Here is a 19,433-nt window from a genome sequence, read left to right on the forward strand (position 1 = left end):
CATCCCTGCTGACTTCAAAGGAGTCCTATTTTCTTCTCACTGACCAGTTTCAAGATCAGCTTGGATTCTGCTATTCATCTAAAGCTCTGCCACAGAACAGATAGTAGCGAAGTTTCTTGTTGTCTGAGGAGTCAAAACAGCATGTTCTTTAAGATAAGTTGGTTTTACTATCACAGCACTCCAACTCTGATTGCCTCTTTGCTCTCTTTCAGTAATGCACCTTAGTGGCTACTGCATAGAAGTACTCTGCTTAGAGAATGACTCTTCATAACCATTTCTGCCTTACATACAGCCCTGCAGATCTTGCAATTCTTTGAACGGTAGTGAGACGATTAGTTTTAATTTCCCTTACCTTCTCTATTTGCTTCCCAATCTCCATTTTCCTCTTCGCTTTCTGGTGTTCTCTCCTTTGTAATTTTGATATCTTCCTTTTCTCTATGTCTTCCTCGTGAAGACTCTTTCTATAAGGGAAAAACACTGCATTAGAGTAAACAATTTTATTTTTAAAAGAAGCCTGAAGAAGCAGGTACATTTTACATGGTATTTAGGCTGTTCCTTTTTTATAGCACAAAAAGCATTTTCCCCCTTAGCCTGTTGACCATATGCCTTTTCAAATAAGCAGAGAATCCACAGGCAAAATATTCTAATGCAATTTCATATAATCAGTATGCAAATAGCAGATCGGGAAAAGAGAGAAAAAGGGATTTGTCAAATAAGAAGGTTTACAGGCAGAGCAAGAATCAAGCATGTGCCAGAGAATCAAATTTAAAATAGGAATCAAAAGAACAGATCAAGTTCTTAAAACCATAAGTTTAACAGCATTAAGAGTTCTCAGCTGTAAATAAGAATATCATATGAAAGGAAGATGACCTTTGGAGAAGCTGAAACACTTAACTTGGGAGGATAAACAACGTGGGGAGGGAAGAGAGGTTGGCAGAAGGAAGGGGGAAAAAAAAACAAAGCAAAAGCAACACAGTTGAATCAGGTTTTCTGGAAAGCTTTATCTTTGCTCATTGGCCTAGCGTTATAGGACAAGCCTATCGCAGTAGCACTCACTTCACATTTGGCTAAATAGCATGTGGTATATAGGACCATGATGGTCCTATGGATACCTAAGGATGTCAGAGACTATTCTTGAAGGAAACAGTTTCAAAAGACAACTGGACCTGTGCTGCTTTCCTCACCCTCCTGCATTCCAGTAGTAAAACATCACTGCCCTTGCTGTATCCGCACTCTAAATAATCTATCTGGACTCAAGCCACGTACAAGATAAATTCTTTTAACTGTATGCAATTAAAATAATAATAATAATAATTAAAAAAAAAAAAGAATATCCAAGCATAGAAGACTAATTTATTATACAGGAAACCAGAAAGAGCAATTAATGAAAGCCTGCCCCACTCCCCTTTTCTTCTCACCTCCCACAGTGCTTTCTTTTGTCTTTTGGGGATTCTTCAGCGCTGGTACGTTGGATCCCTTATGTGAAGGAAAAGGAGATGCCTGAGAATTTCACTAGCTATTCCCTATTGGGACTTAAGCCATTACTTCATTTAAACCCTTAATACCACCTTAGAGACACAGTGAGGAAATAATGCAGTATCATGGAGAGTCACTCCTAAGTCAGTACAATTAAACTATTCCTTTATTTCTTTAACAATGTCAAACTCTAGCCCAATTACATAAACGATGACAGTAAGTACTGTGTTTATTTTCCTTTATTTTCCCTAGTAAACTGAAAAATACTTCAAGGCACAGTTATCTTCAAACCTTTCATCTTGATGCATTAAGTATGTCATATTCAAAGCCTTAAAGGTTTTGAAAAACTGAGCATTTACTAAATAACACAGAGGAACTTCTCATTAAAGAACTACCTTGTGTCAAGTGTAATTTAAAGCAGCTTCTATACTGAGGAAAAGAGAGATTTTCATCACTTTAAGACAGGTTCTGTAAAAGGATGCACACAGTCCTAACCTACCAGGTGACACTGATTTCCAATATCAACACAACATGAACCAAAGGCACTCCAGTCTAACTGCAAAAACCATACTAAGCTCCAAAGCAACTTACTTGAAAAAAGAACAACACAAAAATGACTCATAAGATTCGAAGTCTGCAGCTTTATCAAGTCTTTCCTTCATCAATTCTTTTTTTTCTTAAAGCACTTTTGTTCTTCTAGCTCTCCTCGGAGGCTGAATTTGTTCTACTAAAATGCTTATTTTTTCTATATAATCCAACTAATTCTTACAATTACAATAATAGACATTAATTCTTAAAAACACCGGATTCTATTTATTCAACACTATTCAGTACTAGCAAACTGCAGCACGCATGTTAGGATACCCCTCACTGACACTAACTTTAAAAAACATCTCAAGGCCAATTCACAAAGCAACATGGCAACAAAGAACCTGCAGTTTAATCAGAACGTTTCAAGAACAACTTAGAAGTCCAAGTTAGAAACCATACAGAACCAGTACGTATCTCACCTATGTCTCCAAACTTTAAAACCCAACCCAACATACTGAAGCTGCTTTTATTTTCTCCTTTCAGTGGAGAGATTCGGTAGTGGCAACAGGGGGACAATCACACTTCTAAAAAAGAACTGAGAACAAAATCATCTATGTAAGGAATTTTATTAATTATTGAATGTAGGGGAAGGGAACAGACAAGTTTTATGTAAGCATGCTATTTCACAAGTCAGCACAACTGTATCTGAGCCCGTCCATATGCTAAACAACTTGAGTTTAATTGTCAAGAGAAAATATTCTGGTAGCACTGTATCTTGAAAAAAATAAATCTGAGCTTAAAAACTGAGTGTATTTTCCCAGGGCACACAGTTGAAGCATTTAAGTTATGACCGTTTAAAACACATTCACGTTTTCTCATGGAAAAGTCTTCAATATATTCCTTTTACAGTAATTGTTTTACTTACAATGAATTTCATTCCCTCATACTATGGGTGATGCTAGTTAATAAGTAAATAATTCACTCATATCCTTATAGGCATTCCTGTACTTTACATCATTTTTTCTCTTTCCCTTACAAAGCAAGAATAAAGTAAATCAATCTCCTGAAGGACAAAAATATGCCTTTCATTTGAAGTTGAAGATACTATATCCTCTTCTGACACATCTGCAAACTACTTTTCTGCAGACTCTGAAAAAAAATTTCCATTTACTGGAAGAGAAACTTTAAACCTTTAGAGTATTTAATTAAAAAAAGAAAAAAAAATGGCCTTAAGTTGCATCAGGGGATGTTCAGGTTGGATATGTGGAAAAATTTATTCTCCAAAAGAATGGTGAGGCAGTGGCACAGGCTGTCCAGGGAGGTGGTGGAGTCACCATCCTTGGAGTGTAGAAGAAATGTTTACATGTACTGAGAGACAAGATTTAGTGGGAAACATTGGTGGTAGGTGGATGATTGGACTGGATGATCTTGGAGTTCTTTACCAAACTTAGTGATTCTATGATTCTCTAAGTGTAGACAATAATTTAGAAGACCTTGTCTATGCTGTTTTCAGGTATATGCTCAAAGTTAAAACTATTCACATGTGTTAAACAGATGATTACTATTTAATGTTGAACTTCAGGAAAAATGCTACTCAAGAAAAATAAAACACATTACAACTGAATGCTATGAGATTTTATTAAATTTAGCATCTAATGAAGTTGAAGTTCTACACTTCCTAAGACGTAATTGGCACTCTACAGCACAATACTTGAGGCCTACTTGAAGTTCCCACTACAGCCAAAGAACTACGGCCAAGCACTAAAGGACTCATTATGTCTGCAAAACATGCCTCTAGTCATTAAGTGGTATTTTGCCAATGCTGACAGAGAGAACATTTAAAAGGCTCTTACCATCTACAGTTCTTACAAGGCAGAAGCTTCAGTTTCAGCCTTGTTACTACACGTACGTACAGCAGCATTATGAACTAATTCAGAAGCGCCTATTGCTTTAATTCTAGAACAAGCTATCATGTATATAACTGTATCATCTTTTGGTTAAGTACAATACTGTTTTACTCTGCACATAACATCTTCATAGTGAAAACTACTGCTATACAACGTAAACATACAAGAAAATGAAGCTTCCCCGAAATGAACAGGTATCGATTCCATTTCGGAGATGGAGGACAACGCTGACTTCCATTTCCAGTGTAAGTATTCATAAGCCAGTGACAAAAAGCATAGATACGAAACAAACGATACACACTCTTTACAAAAACCTTTCCTAAATGAAAATTAAGTTCTTCCCACTGTTTCCCAAGTGACACAGATCTCCCAGAAGTTGCTTTACGTAACACTTCAAATACTCTAGTGAAACTACCTTCTCGTAATTTAGAGAAAAACTCAACACTCAATATCAGAATTTCCAACTAAATACGGTAATTGCGAGAACCTTTCCTAATTCTTTGTACCATATTTGACACACTGACATGCAGAACTGAAATAATTCTGAACGCAAACCTACGAATCAAGAAAACCCTTGAGATCACTGTAGTTATCCAAATAATATAGTATATTGTCTCTGAAAATAATAGTACAAGACATGGAGAAATAATAAAGGATATATTTTATAAGCTGCCCATATAGGAATTTTCTTTCTAAACGCATACAGATTTTACTGGTTATCTTATGTCTCCAAACAACATGAAAACTCTTTACTTAGGGAAGATTTTATATTAGTTACTGTCTCAACTTCCTTTGGAACCTATTCGGGTTTTTGACTGTTCCTCCTGGCAACCAGGTATAACTATAATATATAATGTAAATAGCATTTCCCCTTCAAATTTGCCATTGTTTCTACTAGGACAAAGTATGAATAAGACGCACCTAGTTTACATTCTCTCAACCATACATTATATGCATTCGCAACATGTCCTTTCTTCTATTCTCCAGTCTTCGTCTCACTCCTTGCTCACTTCCAAAAGACCTTTGACTGTATTGTCTTGCATACAGGTGATCATAACGAAACAGTATTTCAAATAAAACTGGACCATTAATTCCTACAGCACAATATTAATCATTTTCTATTCCATTTTTATATACCTGAATTCTTGTATCTGCAACTGTGACTGCACTTTGAATAGATGATTTCATTGAGCTGTCCACAATAACTTATTTTCCTACTGGATGATTTCAGTGATTTTTAAAATATTTATTCATGACTTCTTTGTATTAAATACTTCCCTTGCTGTGCACTGCATGGCACTCGCCAATACCACGTTTCATCCGCCATTGTACTGCCAAAAATTTTTCCCCATTCCCTATGGTGTTCCTCAGACTTTATTAATTTCAGTTAGCGTTTCCATATCTTCTGCAAAGTTTGACATTTGGGATGCCCAACATTTTTTTCCACATTCTTAAAGTACTTGCTCTTTAGGTGAAGCATAATTGCGCCCTCTGTAACTTCATCATTTGAAATTGATCTGAATTTTTCCCCTTAGCTGGCTTTTATATTTGGCAATACTGGATTTATTATTCTTCGATCTAGTCTTCAAAAGCTTTGTTTCAAAAGAAGCTATTTAAGATTTCATTTATACCAGTTCTCTTTTAGCCACTATTCTCTGTTCAAGTTTCAATGCTAGCAGATCAGCGAAACGCAAATTTTGACTGCAGGAACAACGCTCTTTCTTCTTTTTAAATAAAGAAAAATAAACCACATAATTATGAAACTTTTTATGGAGCAAGCTACCTTCCATTACTTCCAAGAAAAATTAAGAAGCTTTAGTAAGAGATGAAAATGTCAATGGCTAGATCTCCACCATAACAACGATTCTAGTGATGGAGCAAGAATTTTGTAAGCAGTTCAGTCACTTCAGTCTTCTGTTCTTTTGGACATCCTGGTTCTCTGCAATGCAACTCTTGATGACTATCTCTCTGCATCTATTTTCTCCTGAACATTTTCTTTGGATCTCTTATTTTCCACCGTTGCCTCTGTGCCATTAATATAAAAATTCAGTAGTTTCCTCAGCCTTGTGTTTTATAAGATTGAAGCATATTTCTCTGCAGTGTTCTTAACACCTGTGAACAACTCCTCGGTATTTAACAGATCCACTAATTCTCAAACTCCTTTTGATTCCAGTTCACCTTTATTTGGGGTTTAGTTCATTAAGAGTATTTTATTATCGCATGAATAGAATACTATAAAAAAAACAGTTAACTAATCAAAAGCAAGAATTACATCAAAATTAAGAGTTGTACCAAGAGAGAAGTTACAGTAAATTTTTAATAATGGTTGGAAAAAAAAAAAAACACTTTTCCCACCAACCATGTGCTTAATAACTAAACAGTTTATTCAAACTATCAGAAAATAAAAGAAACACATTTAAGTAAAAGAATAAAAAGACTGAAAGTTTACACAAATTAACAGCAACTGAAAACATGATTGGAAGATAAGCCATTCTGTTAATTTAATTATAGCAGCTGCTGTTGATTTATTTACACCTCATAGAAAAATTCATTGTACACAGCATGTAGGAACAGACCCAGAGAAAAAAAAAAAAAAGGTGTTAATACCTGCAGAAGCAAAACTGATTTTTCATAAAGAAAATTTTTTAACCAGTATCTATATGAAATTAGTCTTAAAAAACATAATGCAAGAATACACTGATGCTATTGTTACAGAGGCTTCAGGATAAATGCTACCAGTTCTGCCCCTATTTGTAACATCAGTGCAGAAATAGTTAACAATTTTGAAGTAAGTTCTGATATTGTAGGGGGTTGTTTGCAGAAAGATGCATAGAAAATGAGAGTGATGATGAATTAACTTGTTGCAAAACCCAAAAGTGAGCAGTTGAGATGGCTGATGAATGTGTGAGGAGGAAGATGAAATGAACCAGCACAACAGTAACTGCATTGTCTCATCAAAAGCAAATTTGAGATGAACAACTGGAGTAGGGATGCATGTAAACAATGGATATCAATAAATGTCAGGGGAAAAAACAATGGATGATTCAAATAACAGTTAATATGTTTTCTTGGAAATATTAAAGAATCTGCACTGTTATTAAATACTGGTTTATCAGTATTTACAACCTAATTTAGTCTGTGGGATTTATAAAATCGTTGGGAACCAATAGATCAAAAAATGCTAAAAAAAACTGCAAAGTAGTACAACTGTTAAGACACTTGACATTGAAATATGCCGCGTGCTATTGTACAAAATGAGCTATTTGTTAAACATTTCAAATATTACAAGTCACCGCAAACAGGTTTCTAGGACGCACTGCCCAATTGCTACTGAGGGATTCTGGAGCTCTGCAAACTCCATTCTTACCCTAACAGGAGAGGACGATTCCTCTGTACTTCGTTTCTGTGGCTCAGCCTCAACATCTTGACGTTTGTTCTTCATTCTTTCCCGGAGATCTCCAGTAGGCCTTTCTGGTGACCTGTATAATACAGAAACTTCATGTAACCAGTTCTGTGGGATTATTTTAAAAGGAATTCAATCTTAATTATATTTGTTATTAGTATGTATAGAGAGATCTAAATCTCTCAATAGAAGCGATGAGGATGAAAACACATTATTCAGTTCTAATGGGCTTAAGCATTAAAAAAAAAAAAACCCTCTTTCAGAACACCAAGACAGATTTAATTGTATGCACATATGGCACTGTGTCATGGCTCAGTGACTACTGTACATCAGCTACAGGTGATCCTAGCACCAACAAATCTATTTTTTCTGATCGTCATGCAAATGTGTTTCACCATAATTCAGATTGTGTCTTTTCAAATGTCTTTAGCCTCCTCCATATTCTAAGCTATGTTGATCTGTATAAATACATAATGTAATCATTGCAGAAGCAAATTACTGAAGAACAGCAGCTAGTCACATAGAAGCACAACTCCAAACACAGATGCTAGTCCATAAGTGCTGATCATCTGACCTATCTGCCATCCACCCATGACCTTGGTCAGAGTGCTACCAAAGAATGGCTATCACAAGGCCACATACCAGAGAAATACTCTTGGAGGCCTCCTCTGTTCTCCATCTTGCAATAATATAATTCTTTTATTATTTAGTTTTAAAATATCGGATGAACTCTACCAGTCATACAACTGTGTATTTTCTGTTAAAGGCAATACTGTGATGAGGAAAGGGAGAGTAGATACTCTGTATTTCTCAAGCTATCCTTACTATTTTATCACTTCCTACTATAGATTTAAAAGTTGATTTATCCCCCATTGGTTGAAGGAGAACAATTCTTGTGTTTAACAATTTCTAAGGCAAAGGGGACATAGCAGCTCCTTCAGATGATCTTTCAGTTGAAGAAAATTTCCCCTTCATACAAATCTAGCTTGATACTGAGTTTGGCACTTCTGTGATGGCTATTAGCTTTAATTACATATACTTCTGTGAAATGGTTGTATGAAAGTACTGGATGTGTAACTAAGCATTTACATTAAAGTAATAAAGATCTACAAATGCTATTTTAGCTGATTAGAAGTTATACCTAATATTTGTATTTTAAAAAATTGCATTTGCTTTTTTTTCCAGTCTGAATTAGTTTCCCTTTAAAAATAGTTGTTTCTCCCACACCTCTTCTGACATGCAATATATAATTGGTAAAGTTTCTCCCTCAGCTTATGCATATAAAAATATTTAAATTAGTAAGATTTCATTTTCAACCTGTGCTCATTTGAAACACAGTAATTTGCTTCCATTTGCCTCCTTTGCAATGTTATCTGTATTTAATTCTTTAAACAGCATTACAAGGTTAAGTGTCCTAAGATCTAAGAAGAAAAAGACCAATGACTGTTCTGGTCACTAAATGCATTTAATTCATCATGCAGTTGTAAATAAGATCACTCAGTATTAGAGGAAAGATATAAAACTAGCGTGCTGCTTCTTTCAGCACTAACAAGGAACAAAAAAAAATACTCAGCATACAATTACAAACAAGTTAGTTTCCCTGAGTGCAAAACTATATAATCTCTAAAGTATCTGATTTCTGTGAAAGTCATAATTCAAGGTACTTTTTTTTCCCCTCTCATTTTAGGAACAGAATTCCTTTGTACTACCAAAATTCTCTGAAGCATTCCAAACCATCTTCCAACATTAAAGTGGCAATTCAAAGCTTAATTTTTTAATGGTACATCAGGTATGGAACAAAAGATCCAGATTTACAGAACTGAACATTAATTTAAAACACAAAAGAGATTATAGATGGTATACTTCTAATATTGTTTCTTAAGGACAGTAATTCTCAGGAAAACCTGATGGCTGAAGGAGAAAGCAGAACTTGCATTGAATGTAGTTCACACACTCTCTAGATACATATAATACTTCATTTTATATATAATTCTGATTTGTTTTTACTTTTTTTTATTTGGAGTGGGGAAAAAATGAAGTTATTTCAACCTGAATACCTTTTCCCATGTGGAAAGGAGGGGGGGGGGGGGGGGGGAGAAAGAGCTTAGCTTATTAAGAGTATTCAGACTAGCTTTAAGATTACAAAAGTCATCAGGACATCACAGGAAAGAAAAATGTTACAGCCTCAGGGTTTTGTTGTTGTGCTCTTCTGCTTGTTTTTTGTCTGCTTGGTTGGTTGGCATCTTTCTTCTTATTATTATAATTTATTTTTTCAGCTCTAGGAGAACACTGGACTGAAGGTAATCAACCAGTTGTTCTGCACACTTCCCTCCACGAAACATCATAACATAAAAGAGACAAAAGTTTAAGAAATTTTCAGTCTCGTTTTATTGAAGAAGTAGTTACTCTGGAAGTTGTGACTGTTTTCAGATATTCTGGTTTAATGAACAGAAAACAAGTTGGTCAGCTGGCTAATTTTGCCATCGGGTGCATCACAAGTTTAATTTTAAGAAATGGCCTCCTTCCTGCACATTGTTTTTCTCCCTTTCAAAGGGGGGTTTCTGTTATTCCAACTAATACACACTGCTGAGTTTCAACAGGAAGATACCATTTTATTCTACAGTTTAACATCACAAGTCTACAGCGCAACTGGTAGAACCCTTCACATAAATGGTTCCACAGTATTACCACTGTACACTGAAAGAAAACTGTTAAGTGGGAAAAAATATCTCTAATGAAAGCACTCTGTGTGGGGCCCATATTTCAAATGCTGAATTTCATCATTTCAAATGTCAAGCTGGTAAATGATTTGAACATCACTACTTCCTGCAACAGTTCAGTTTTCTAGACAGAGCAGATTGGTTAGGAAACTTAAGTTTTGCATATTCTTCCAGTGCCAGGAACAGCCCCCTAGAACAGGCACACATTACAGTACCACTAGAAGAGAAAATAGGGGGTGTATGTATGTACATGGTTATGTATAGGCAGATTAGTACATAACATACATAACTGAATCTCATTAGACATCCTGCTTTCAGTCTCCTGTACAACAACGTTTGAATTTTCAAAATCCATACTTTTTTTTTAAATCTACTATTACTGGAGTTTCAGTTTGTTTTTTAAATCTAGAGTAAGGATTCAGACTGCAGAAGTTCAGGCAGGCAAGAGAAAAGCACTACAAAATCACTGATCCTAACAATGCCGTAAGAAACAGGAAAGCTGCCAAACAAGTAACAAAAAGCCAGTTAGATGAGAAAGAGGGCAAAATTCCTCATGGGAAAGTTTATTTACATTCACGTCTTTCCTTATTGGTTTCTCCTTACTTAAATGCCTGGAAGACAGGAAGCTCTATTACTGCATTCTTAAGCTTATCAGGAAAGCCTTATAAGCAAAAATATTCTGGCTGTTTTTAACAGAAAGATGAAAACTCATGCTGCAAGCAGCAGCATTAATGCTGAAAGCGTATGCATGCTCACTTTAAGAGGCTTTTTTTTATACTTCAGAGACATGTTTTCCTACTGTCTGGTAATGCTCTGAACTACAGGAGGCATTATGGTCAGATAAAACCATTAACAATGAGACTTTCTTCAGGCAGGTATGAAATAGGAGGAGCAAGACAGAAAGGCAAGTACAATGTGCTGCGTCCAGCCAAACTGTCTGCAAACCAGACAAAAGACTTCACCAGCAGAGAAGGCTGAATGCTTGCAGTCACAGCACCAATATGCTCCAGGTACCTGAACACAGATACTGCTTAAACTGAACTGACGTGGAATCAGCATTAGCTTGACTTCCACAGAGCCAATAGATAGCATTTAAAATATCTGTACAACATTTGTAAAAAATTGTAAAATGTTAAATAGCATAAAAATAACAACATTTTTATTAGGCAAGTGAAACAGCTTTTTTCTGTGCCTGGCCAAGAGTTATCAAGAGAAACTTCTGAAAAGTGCTTTTCTCATTTGTTTTTTTTTGGTGGGAGGGTAGGGGGTTTGCCTCTTTCTTTTTGTTGTTCTTGTAAGGTGTTTCTTTTTTCAAAACATATTTATTAAATGCTGAATGCCAAATGTATCAGGCAAATGAAAAGCAAGATCTGCCCTTTGACCTTTTTAATATTCTAACAGGAAGAAAAATTTAGTAATAAATCAGCATTATTCTAAGTGTTAGTGGTGACAGTGAAGTAGAAACAAAGCTTTAGTTATTAAAAGAAACATGACTGCTCTTCAAATGACCAAGCAGAATCACACACTGCGTGTTCCAAATACTTGAAAGCAAGGAGAAAGTGACGTACTACACTCAAGTTTTTAAACTTCTCTCTACCAGTAAGTCACACATTTTTCCCCACATTTGGAATGTTCTGTGCAGAACAGAATAAGATCTTTCATACACTGAAAGAAACATTAAGCTTACTGACATATTTTGTATCTCAGCTGCTACCACCTTAGAAGCAAAGGGGGATCAAATAAGCAAAGTTAAAGCCGTCCTGAGAGTGTGGCACAGGAACAGGAAACAGAACCAGAACCTCCTGCCAGCCCTCCTGTTTGACCTTCACCATGTCGCTTTACATTTTGATGCTTCAGTGCCCCTATCCATAAACTACAGGTGACACTGACATTACTGCAGCATCAGGAAACAGTCATTTGTAAAATGTGAAGCCTTCATATAAAGGGATACTAATGAGAAAACTATGCTATCTTTTCGGTCCTTTGTAATGACAATAGTAAAATTTATTACTAACATTGAATTTGTTAAACAAGCATACAGTGTTGCACCACACAAAGGACAGTGGGGAAAAAAGTACAATTTCCTCTCTTGCTCTATTTGTCCAATATCTGATAAAGTCACAAAATTCTGTTTTGAAGAGTCGTTGCTGTAGAGAAAGGACAGAGAAATACCTTACTTATGAGACAAGGTAGTGAAAGCAGAAGGGTTACAAGTATGAGATTACTGTTGTAAGTAGTTACAACACGACGTGTCAGTAAAGGACAGAAAGGCATATCAGAAGCTGCAGTGATGCTACAGTCAAAAAAAAAATAATGCATTAAGGTACTTGATTTTCCTACTTCCAGTAATCCAAGAAGTTAATCTGTATTCACTGGACTCCATTTTGTAAAGCTGCATGCACACAAAAATCTTGGGAAAACACACTGCAGACTGCCAAATCAATTGCTTTGAGCAGCTTCACAATACAATTGGTTACTGCTAAAACATACCATTAGGCACACCACAGCATTTCATTATTTAAAGACAAAAACAAAAGACATAGTCGTAAAAGCTATTTTCCTACAGCATGTGAAGAATTCAAAGTGAGTTCTTGATTTACCTTCTATAACTGCTGCTATAGCCTTTACCTCGTGGTGAAGGGCCATGTACGAATCTACATGTGTTCCCATAGAGGCAGTTGCCAGTCTTCAGCCAGTTACGGCACTGTGTCTAAGAGACAGACATCACTGGGTGAATTTCACACTCATTTCTGGAAATACCATTGGTGTGAGTGTGGCAGAACAAACAAATGACTCCACATTAACTCCCACTTATCTGTAATTTCTGTCTATCAGTAATATAACTCTAAAAAAAAAAAAAATCAACAATGAGCATCAGGTTTGGCAGAGCAAAATTTAAGTTGGTGGAAATAGTATTAAAAAGTACAGTACTACTGCTCTTCTCCAGAAGATGGGACAACACACGTAATGTGAAAGTTCTAGCACTAGGATTTTGTACACCCACGCGTTAAGGAGTTCTTTTCACCTTTACTAACATCTGTGACATTTGGCACTTGTGAGCTACTCTTTCCCACCATCTAAATCCTGGAAAAGAAGATGCCGGGGCGGGGAGGAAAAGAAGAATGTTTTCACAACTCACCTCTGCAGTACTTCCAGTGCTGGGTCCAAGCCTTTCAAACACACTGGGTCTTCTGGATGTGCTATCGGATATGGTCTTGGTATTTTCCACTGTGACCTTCCTTCTAATTTTTGACATTTTGTACTACTTCAACCAAAAAAGAAAGCAAAACTGTAAAATCCTTCAGTTTGGGGCTATGGACACTGAACTCACATAAACAAAATAGTATGATATACATTGCAAGAGTTGCTGCAGAGGTGATGAAGAAATAAAAAAAAGTCATAAATGAGTGAAATGTCTTTAATTACAAGGAATGCTTCTGTTTCAAACTAGTCAATAAAACAGCGGTAATGACAAATTTTTACTTTATTTTATGAACTGCTTTGGATTCTTCAGCTTCCCTCCAGGAAAGATCATACAGCATTATTCATTTCAGTAGCAAACAATACACTGCACAGATTCTTGGTCATGTACCTTTGTGCAACAGTTCAAGTGACTTCAAGTGAAAAAAATCTTTTGCCGTTACTTCACCAGTCTCTCAGAAACAGATTCTGCCCACTAAAAACTCCCATTTTCAGAAATGCATCTAAAAATGAGAGTTCCATTTCTTCTTTTTCCTCTTGTTTTTTCATTGTTACATATGAGAACCTACTGGAAACCATCCTGAGAGCATCCATACTCTGTATTTATTACTGGTTTGTACCGTACAACTATTTGGGACTGGCCGAGTATTGAAAATAAAAACCAACCATGCTGCAATACAATTCTTAAGCTTATAAAGTAATAACTAATTTTCATTAAAAACAGATTTTGAAGCAAATACAGTGCAAGTTTGACAAACAATAACTCACAACTTATCTTACCTGATAAAGAAAGGAGTTACTGAATACAGAAACAAAACAATATAAAAAGAAAGCATGATATTGGGCACTTCTGGATGGACTGTACCAAAAGGGCAAAATGGGCTCTAACAACTATTGTCCATTCTTTAAGTGCTCCCAATCTGCACCAAAAAAAAAAAAACAAAAAAAAAAAAACAAAAAAAAAACACCAAAAAAAACAACCAATTTGGGAAAGCCTGTCAGCTGCAGAGCAATTGAAATACCACTCAAAAACCCACCCACTGTACAGCAACTTCCATTCTGGAGCTCAGTAGTCAGTATAGAATGATTAGCCAAACACTGATCTCCTACCTTTCTGTCCTTATCCTTGTGTTATTCTGTTCAATGCACACACACAGTAGCTAATTTCTAATACCCAAACATGAGCCACAAATGACAAAAAGCTCATTCACACAACCAGAAGAATAGATATTTAATCTAGCCCCCAGCAGACTGGATTAGTACCAAACATCACTAGTCCGATCAGCATGTGCTCCCATAGCATTCAGACTGTAAGCTTCCATTCTACAGCAAAAGGAATCGATGATAAATATGTATGTATACAAAATATAACACCACTGTAGCCTAAATTTTTACAACTGGCACTTTGATAATACCTATTCTTATTTTCCTTGTACCCTGGTGGAAATTCATTCTCTGAATCCCACTGTGAATTCAGTGATGAGACCTCACTTATTGGTCTGACATCGGTGCGCTTTCTATGAAGGAAATAAGCTCTTAGTGAGTGCTTCAGCTCCTTTATACACAACAGAAAGAAGCCAATGCCGTGTACTTGCACTTGAGCCATTCCCCAGCTCAGCTCTAGTAACTCCTCCTCTGAGCCATTGGTGATCTGAAGGCCATCTCCCAAGCGAGGCTCAGATAACCAAGACTCAGCGAAAGACAACCACGTGGTGTATACCAGACATTAAAAACAATGGCTAACATTAATTAGTGCTCTAGAGGATGGAAGCAGACAGTGAAACTGGAGAATTCACCGGTAGTAGGAAATTATTTGGGTTAGTAAAAATTGTGGAGGAGAGAGATTTCCAGAAAGATCTAATAGAGTTAGAAAATCGAGTAATACAACAACAGATGAAATGCAATTAAATACAATGTAATGCACACAAGAAGAAATGATTTTATCTAAACACTTGATGAGTTCAAATTAGTCCAGTCTTCTGAGAAAAAAATAATTAGGAGTCATTGTGGACAGCTCAATGTGCAGCAGTAGTTACAAAGTCTGATAGGATAAATCATTGAAGTTAGAAAGCAAACATCACCTCTAGGCTAGCTGAGCACCATCCTGTTTCAGGACTGTTCCACTCTGTATTTTAGCAAAAAAACAAAACCCACAAACCCACTGAATTTGTAAAGTTCCATGCAGCTACTCTTGAATATAGGATACAAAAATATACTGATGTATGCAAAAGCATTTTTATTAAGACAATCAGGTTCCAAATATTGAACTCGGTTTTAATGGTTACAGTAAAAAGAGCCATATCTGAAACAAAAAGGGTTAGAAGAACGGCACCAGCAATGGCAGGGGGTTCAACACATGAAGGACAGATAAAATGAGTGCACCTAATACATAAGTACAGCACAGTGACATGAGAGCAGGATACAAATACAACAAATTTGCAATCATTTTGCCTCCAAATTTGAATATCTTTTTATTCCCAAATAAATCAGAGGCAAAATACATTAAAAAAAAAGAAAAAAAAAAAAAAAAAACCACCCAAAATCAACAAACACCACCATGTTACCCTTTACCCAGCAATCAATACCTTCTTGGAATTCATCTCTATAGAAAATGATGAGGTCTAGGTCTAAAAGAATAGTTCTAAATAAGAAAAGGAAGGAGGGGACAGTATCACTGTAACCAAATGGATAATTTCATTCCAACTACAAACTTCACCAAACTTAGGCCAATACCTAAAAGGGAATTAAGAAAACACCATCCAACCCTGAGTCTTCTAAGGTTTGGGGAAAGAAAAATACAACAACCAACTGCTTTTCAAACAAATAAACACTCGGAATGTGAAAATAAAATACAGATAGCATCCTGTCAATTCTACCCTTTAAGCTCTGCCCCACACCCACTGATTTCCTATTATAACTGTATGATTTCCAAACGGAAGAGCTACTTCATGAGAAATAATTTTAAGCAAATAAAAACAGCATGTTGGGACTGCACAGCACATTGCTTTCTGTATACAGATTATCTATCACACATTATCTACCACACGAGGGTTTCACTCCTGCAGCCAAAACTGCATGGTGAGAATTCCCTTGTCAGAGAACAGAGCTGTGACACAAGAGGCAGAGTTAGAGTCCAGGCATGTAATTCAGAGACAAACTGAACAATATCCACACACTGAAAGATGCACATCACATGTGGGAGGATGTATCTGAGTATGCAGTCACTCCTGTTCTCATTTCCCCCAAGACCAAGCAGGGCAGATAAGCAAAGATCACTAAAATAATGCTGTATTTGACATTCTAGATGCAAAATGGCAGCTTTATATTACTGACAAGCATGTTGTCCCCTTGGTTCCCCTTTCTCACAGACAAGTATTACGAGGGGAAAGGAACAGAAAGCTTAAGTAAAACGTTTCCAGATTCTTCTAATGGCAAATTAATGGATAACTGAGATTAAACATCCAATAAGAATTCCCACAGCTTGCTCACCCCTTCACATCCATCTCGCACCGCTTTACCATCACAGCCCTGCTGCCCACCCCGCACTGATGACAAGTCCTGACCCATTATTTCCCTTTCCATCCAATTCTGCAGCTGAACTGACCAGGGGTTCACACAACACTGAGCACTGGTATAGGCTGGGCCTTAAGCATCCAGATTTCCTGTACAATATTTCAAATAATTATCACAATGATTTAAGTTTCTAAATGGAAATATATCTAATTCCCCATTTCACCTACATGACATTCCATGATTAAACTTCCTTAGGGTTTGTGAAGTGTCTGCAAATTCTGTAACAGTTTCTTACCATTAACAAATATATTAACTTCCATAACAAAAAAAAACTAAGATGCTGATTTAGGAGTATAAAGTTGATCTCTTTAATTCCATTAAGGTTTTAATTGTAACAACCATAAATCATTACCTGTCCATACAGGAATAGTATTTGCTGGACTGTTTCACTGTACGTTCACTATAACAACTTGTTCACTTATAGATACGCCAGTGTTATTCTTGAAGGGAGTAACTCCACCAGAATGTCAGTAACAAATTGTTTCTCACTATCTGTAATGTAATTTGGAGTAAAATATATATTTATAAAGTAACATCCTATACCTAAATGTAACTAGATTTTAGTATAGCTATGGAGGCAATAAGTAACTGAAATCACTGAAGTGTAATATGATTGACACAATATTCAGCAAGATTCTGTTTACTATGAGCACTCCTACCTTTGGAAGTCTTACTACTTTTACTTAATACTTTTGTTCAATAGAAGTCTGATATCACACAAGCCACAAACAAGTGCTTTTTTTCCTGTTAGAAAACCCTAATCCAGTCCTCTGCAAGCATCAATCCTGCTTCTACAAGTAAACTAGTAACTGAGAAATAACACAGCAAAAGCAAAGTTCACAATAACTGTAAGGAGATGAAGTCTCCTTTAAAGTCCACGCCATTGGTATCAAGTATGGCAACATCCATGCATGCATATGTGCACACCACACACAGCCTGAACATCATCAACACCCTACCTGTGAAGCAGTAAATAACACCCATTCAAAGTAACCATCAAATTTTAGAAGTTAAAATCTAACAGAACTTAAGAAACAAACTAATTGCAATACTCCAGGAAAAATTAAATCACTGACAACCAATAATGACTTAATAAAAGCTTGGAAAGAGGAAGGTGCCAGGACTCCCCTCCATTCTTCCAAATGAAGAGGTTTGAGCTGAAAGGCTTTAGCTTCTAATCACAGTGTTCACATTTCCACATTGTAACACTAATCAAATAGTGACACCTGAAGAATTTCCATAGTTTCATTACCTAAGAATAGTGCTAAAAACAGTAAAACGTGTAGTTAACCAATTTTCAAGATTCCAGTACTTCTTGGGATGGGACATCTATGAGATGTCGGCCTAGCAGCTTTCAACTTTAACTAAGAAGCCTGTGTGATAGAAATTATTCTGAGTTCATTTCTACAGCCACACAATGTTAACCCATCTGAAGCTACCACTAATTTAACATAGGACGTTTAACCCATTAGGGATGACAGACAACTGCCAACTATGTTCCCAGTGATATAAAATCATGCTTAGCTTTCTATAGCTTAATTGATAAATGAACAACAAGGCCTGAGGATGCCAACAGAAGATATGCAGTACTCCATACCTCACCTAAGCCCCCTCCTACCAGAAGATGTTTCAGCAGAACAAGAGGCAGCCCACACAGACTGGTGAGCACAGACCTAAGCTCGCTCAGTCTTCTAAGTGATCTTCGAGATTCCTTCCAAACTAAGCCGTTCTGTGACTCTATGGTATGATACCAAGCGTGCTGGACGCCCATTACCTGTAATGATGGCCACGTTAACACGTGGCACACTGTCTCACCTCAGCTAACCAGCGGACAGGCAGCAGCAGGGTGAAGCCCACAGCGAGGCCGTGCCTCCCTCCCTCCCTACTACTGGCACAGAGGAGGAAATGGGGGTTGTGGGGAGGGAATGCAGCACAGAGGCGAAGCGAGGGAGGGAAGGGGGGGGAAGGGGGGGGAGCAGACCGCCGCACAGGGATCCCTATGCTGAAAAGGGTGGAGGAGGGGGGGGGCGGTTAATGCGTAGACTCCAGGCAACTGGCAATCTGACAAAGCGGAAACTCCTCACGGTTAGAGAGCGGGAGAAGGGGCCCATTGACGGCAAAGACAAAAGGAGCCACACAAACAGCCCACAGCCGAGAACGGGGGAGGCCCCCGAGGGCCGCCCGCAGAGCGGCTCCCGCTCATCCTCCTTCGCGCCTCATCCTGCCCCCCTCCTTCTTGTCCCCCCCGCTCCCTCCCGGTCCTTCCGCGCCCCGGCCGCCCCGCCGCACTCACCTGCTCCTTCCGCTGCCGCGCCGCTCCCCGCCGCCTCCTCCGCCGCCGCCCGGGGCGGAGAGGGTGGGAGGGGGTGAGGGGGGAGTCCGTCCTCCCGGGCCTGAGCGCGGAGCGACGCGGAGAGGAAGGCGGGGAGCGCCGCCGCTCCCGCAGCCCCACGGCGCCGCCGCTACCGCTCCCGCCCTGCCCCGCGCCACGGGGCCGCGCTGCGCTGCCCTCCCGGCGGCCCCTGCGCCGCCCGGCGGCGGTGGTGGCGTCGGAGGGGGGCGGGAGGGAGAGCGGAAGTGGCGGCGCCGCCATGATGGGGGGGGGGGGGGGGGGGCAGTTCG

The 19,433-nt window shown here is 37.9% G+C and overlaps 1 protein-coding gene across 7 annotated transcripts in view; it reads right to left on the minus strand.

Moving 5' to 3' along the window:
- The window catches only part of ZC3H13 (zinc finger CCCH-type containing 13), a 45,195-nt gene extending 25,885 nt beyond the window's left edge, over nucleotides 1-19,310 (minus strand). For 3 of the 7 annotated variants that reach the window (XM_031615861.2, XM_031615860.2, XM_031615858.2), the window contains exons 1-5: nucleotides 19,105-19,242; nucleotides 13,177-13,302; nucleotides 12,638-12,747; nucleotides 7,282-7,393; nucleotides 353-461 (exon numbers count right to left, since the gene is read on the minus strand). In XM_031615861.2, coding sequence (XP_031471721.2) covers nucleotides 353-461; nucleotides 7,282-7,393; nucleotides 12,638-12,747; nucleotides 13,177-13,293 — 448 coding nt within the window. In that variant the 5' untranslated portion in view covers nucleotides 13,294-13,302; nucleotides 19,105-19,242. Of the gene's footprint in view, nucleotides 1-352; nucleotides 462-7,281; nucleotides 7,394-12,637; nucleotides 12,748-13,176; nucleotides 13,303-19,104 lie in introns of all 7 variants that reach the window. The other 4 variants (XM_090131633.1, XM_031615859.2, XM_031615862.2 and 1 more) reach the window with 3 other exon arrangements.
- Between the last annotated feature and the right edge of the window lie 123 nt (nucleotides 19,311-19,433).

Source organism: Phasianus colchicus, chromosome 1, assembly GCF_987193195.1.
Source record: "Phasianus colchicus chromosome 1, bPhaCol1.hap1.1, whole genome shotgun sequence".
Classification (NCBI taxonomy): domain Eukaryota; kingdom Metazoa; phylum Chordata; class Aves; order Galliformes; family Phasianidae; genus Phasianus; species Phasianus colchicus.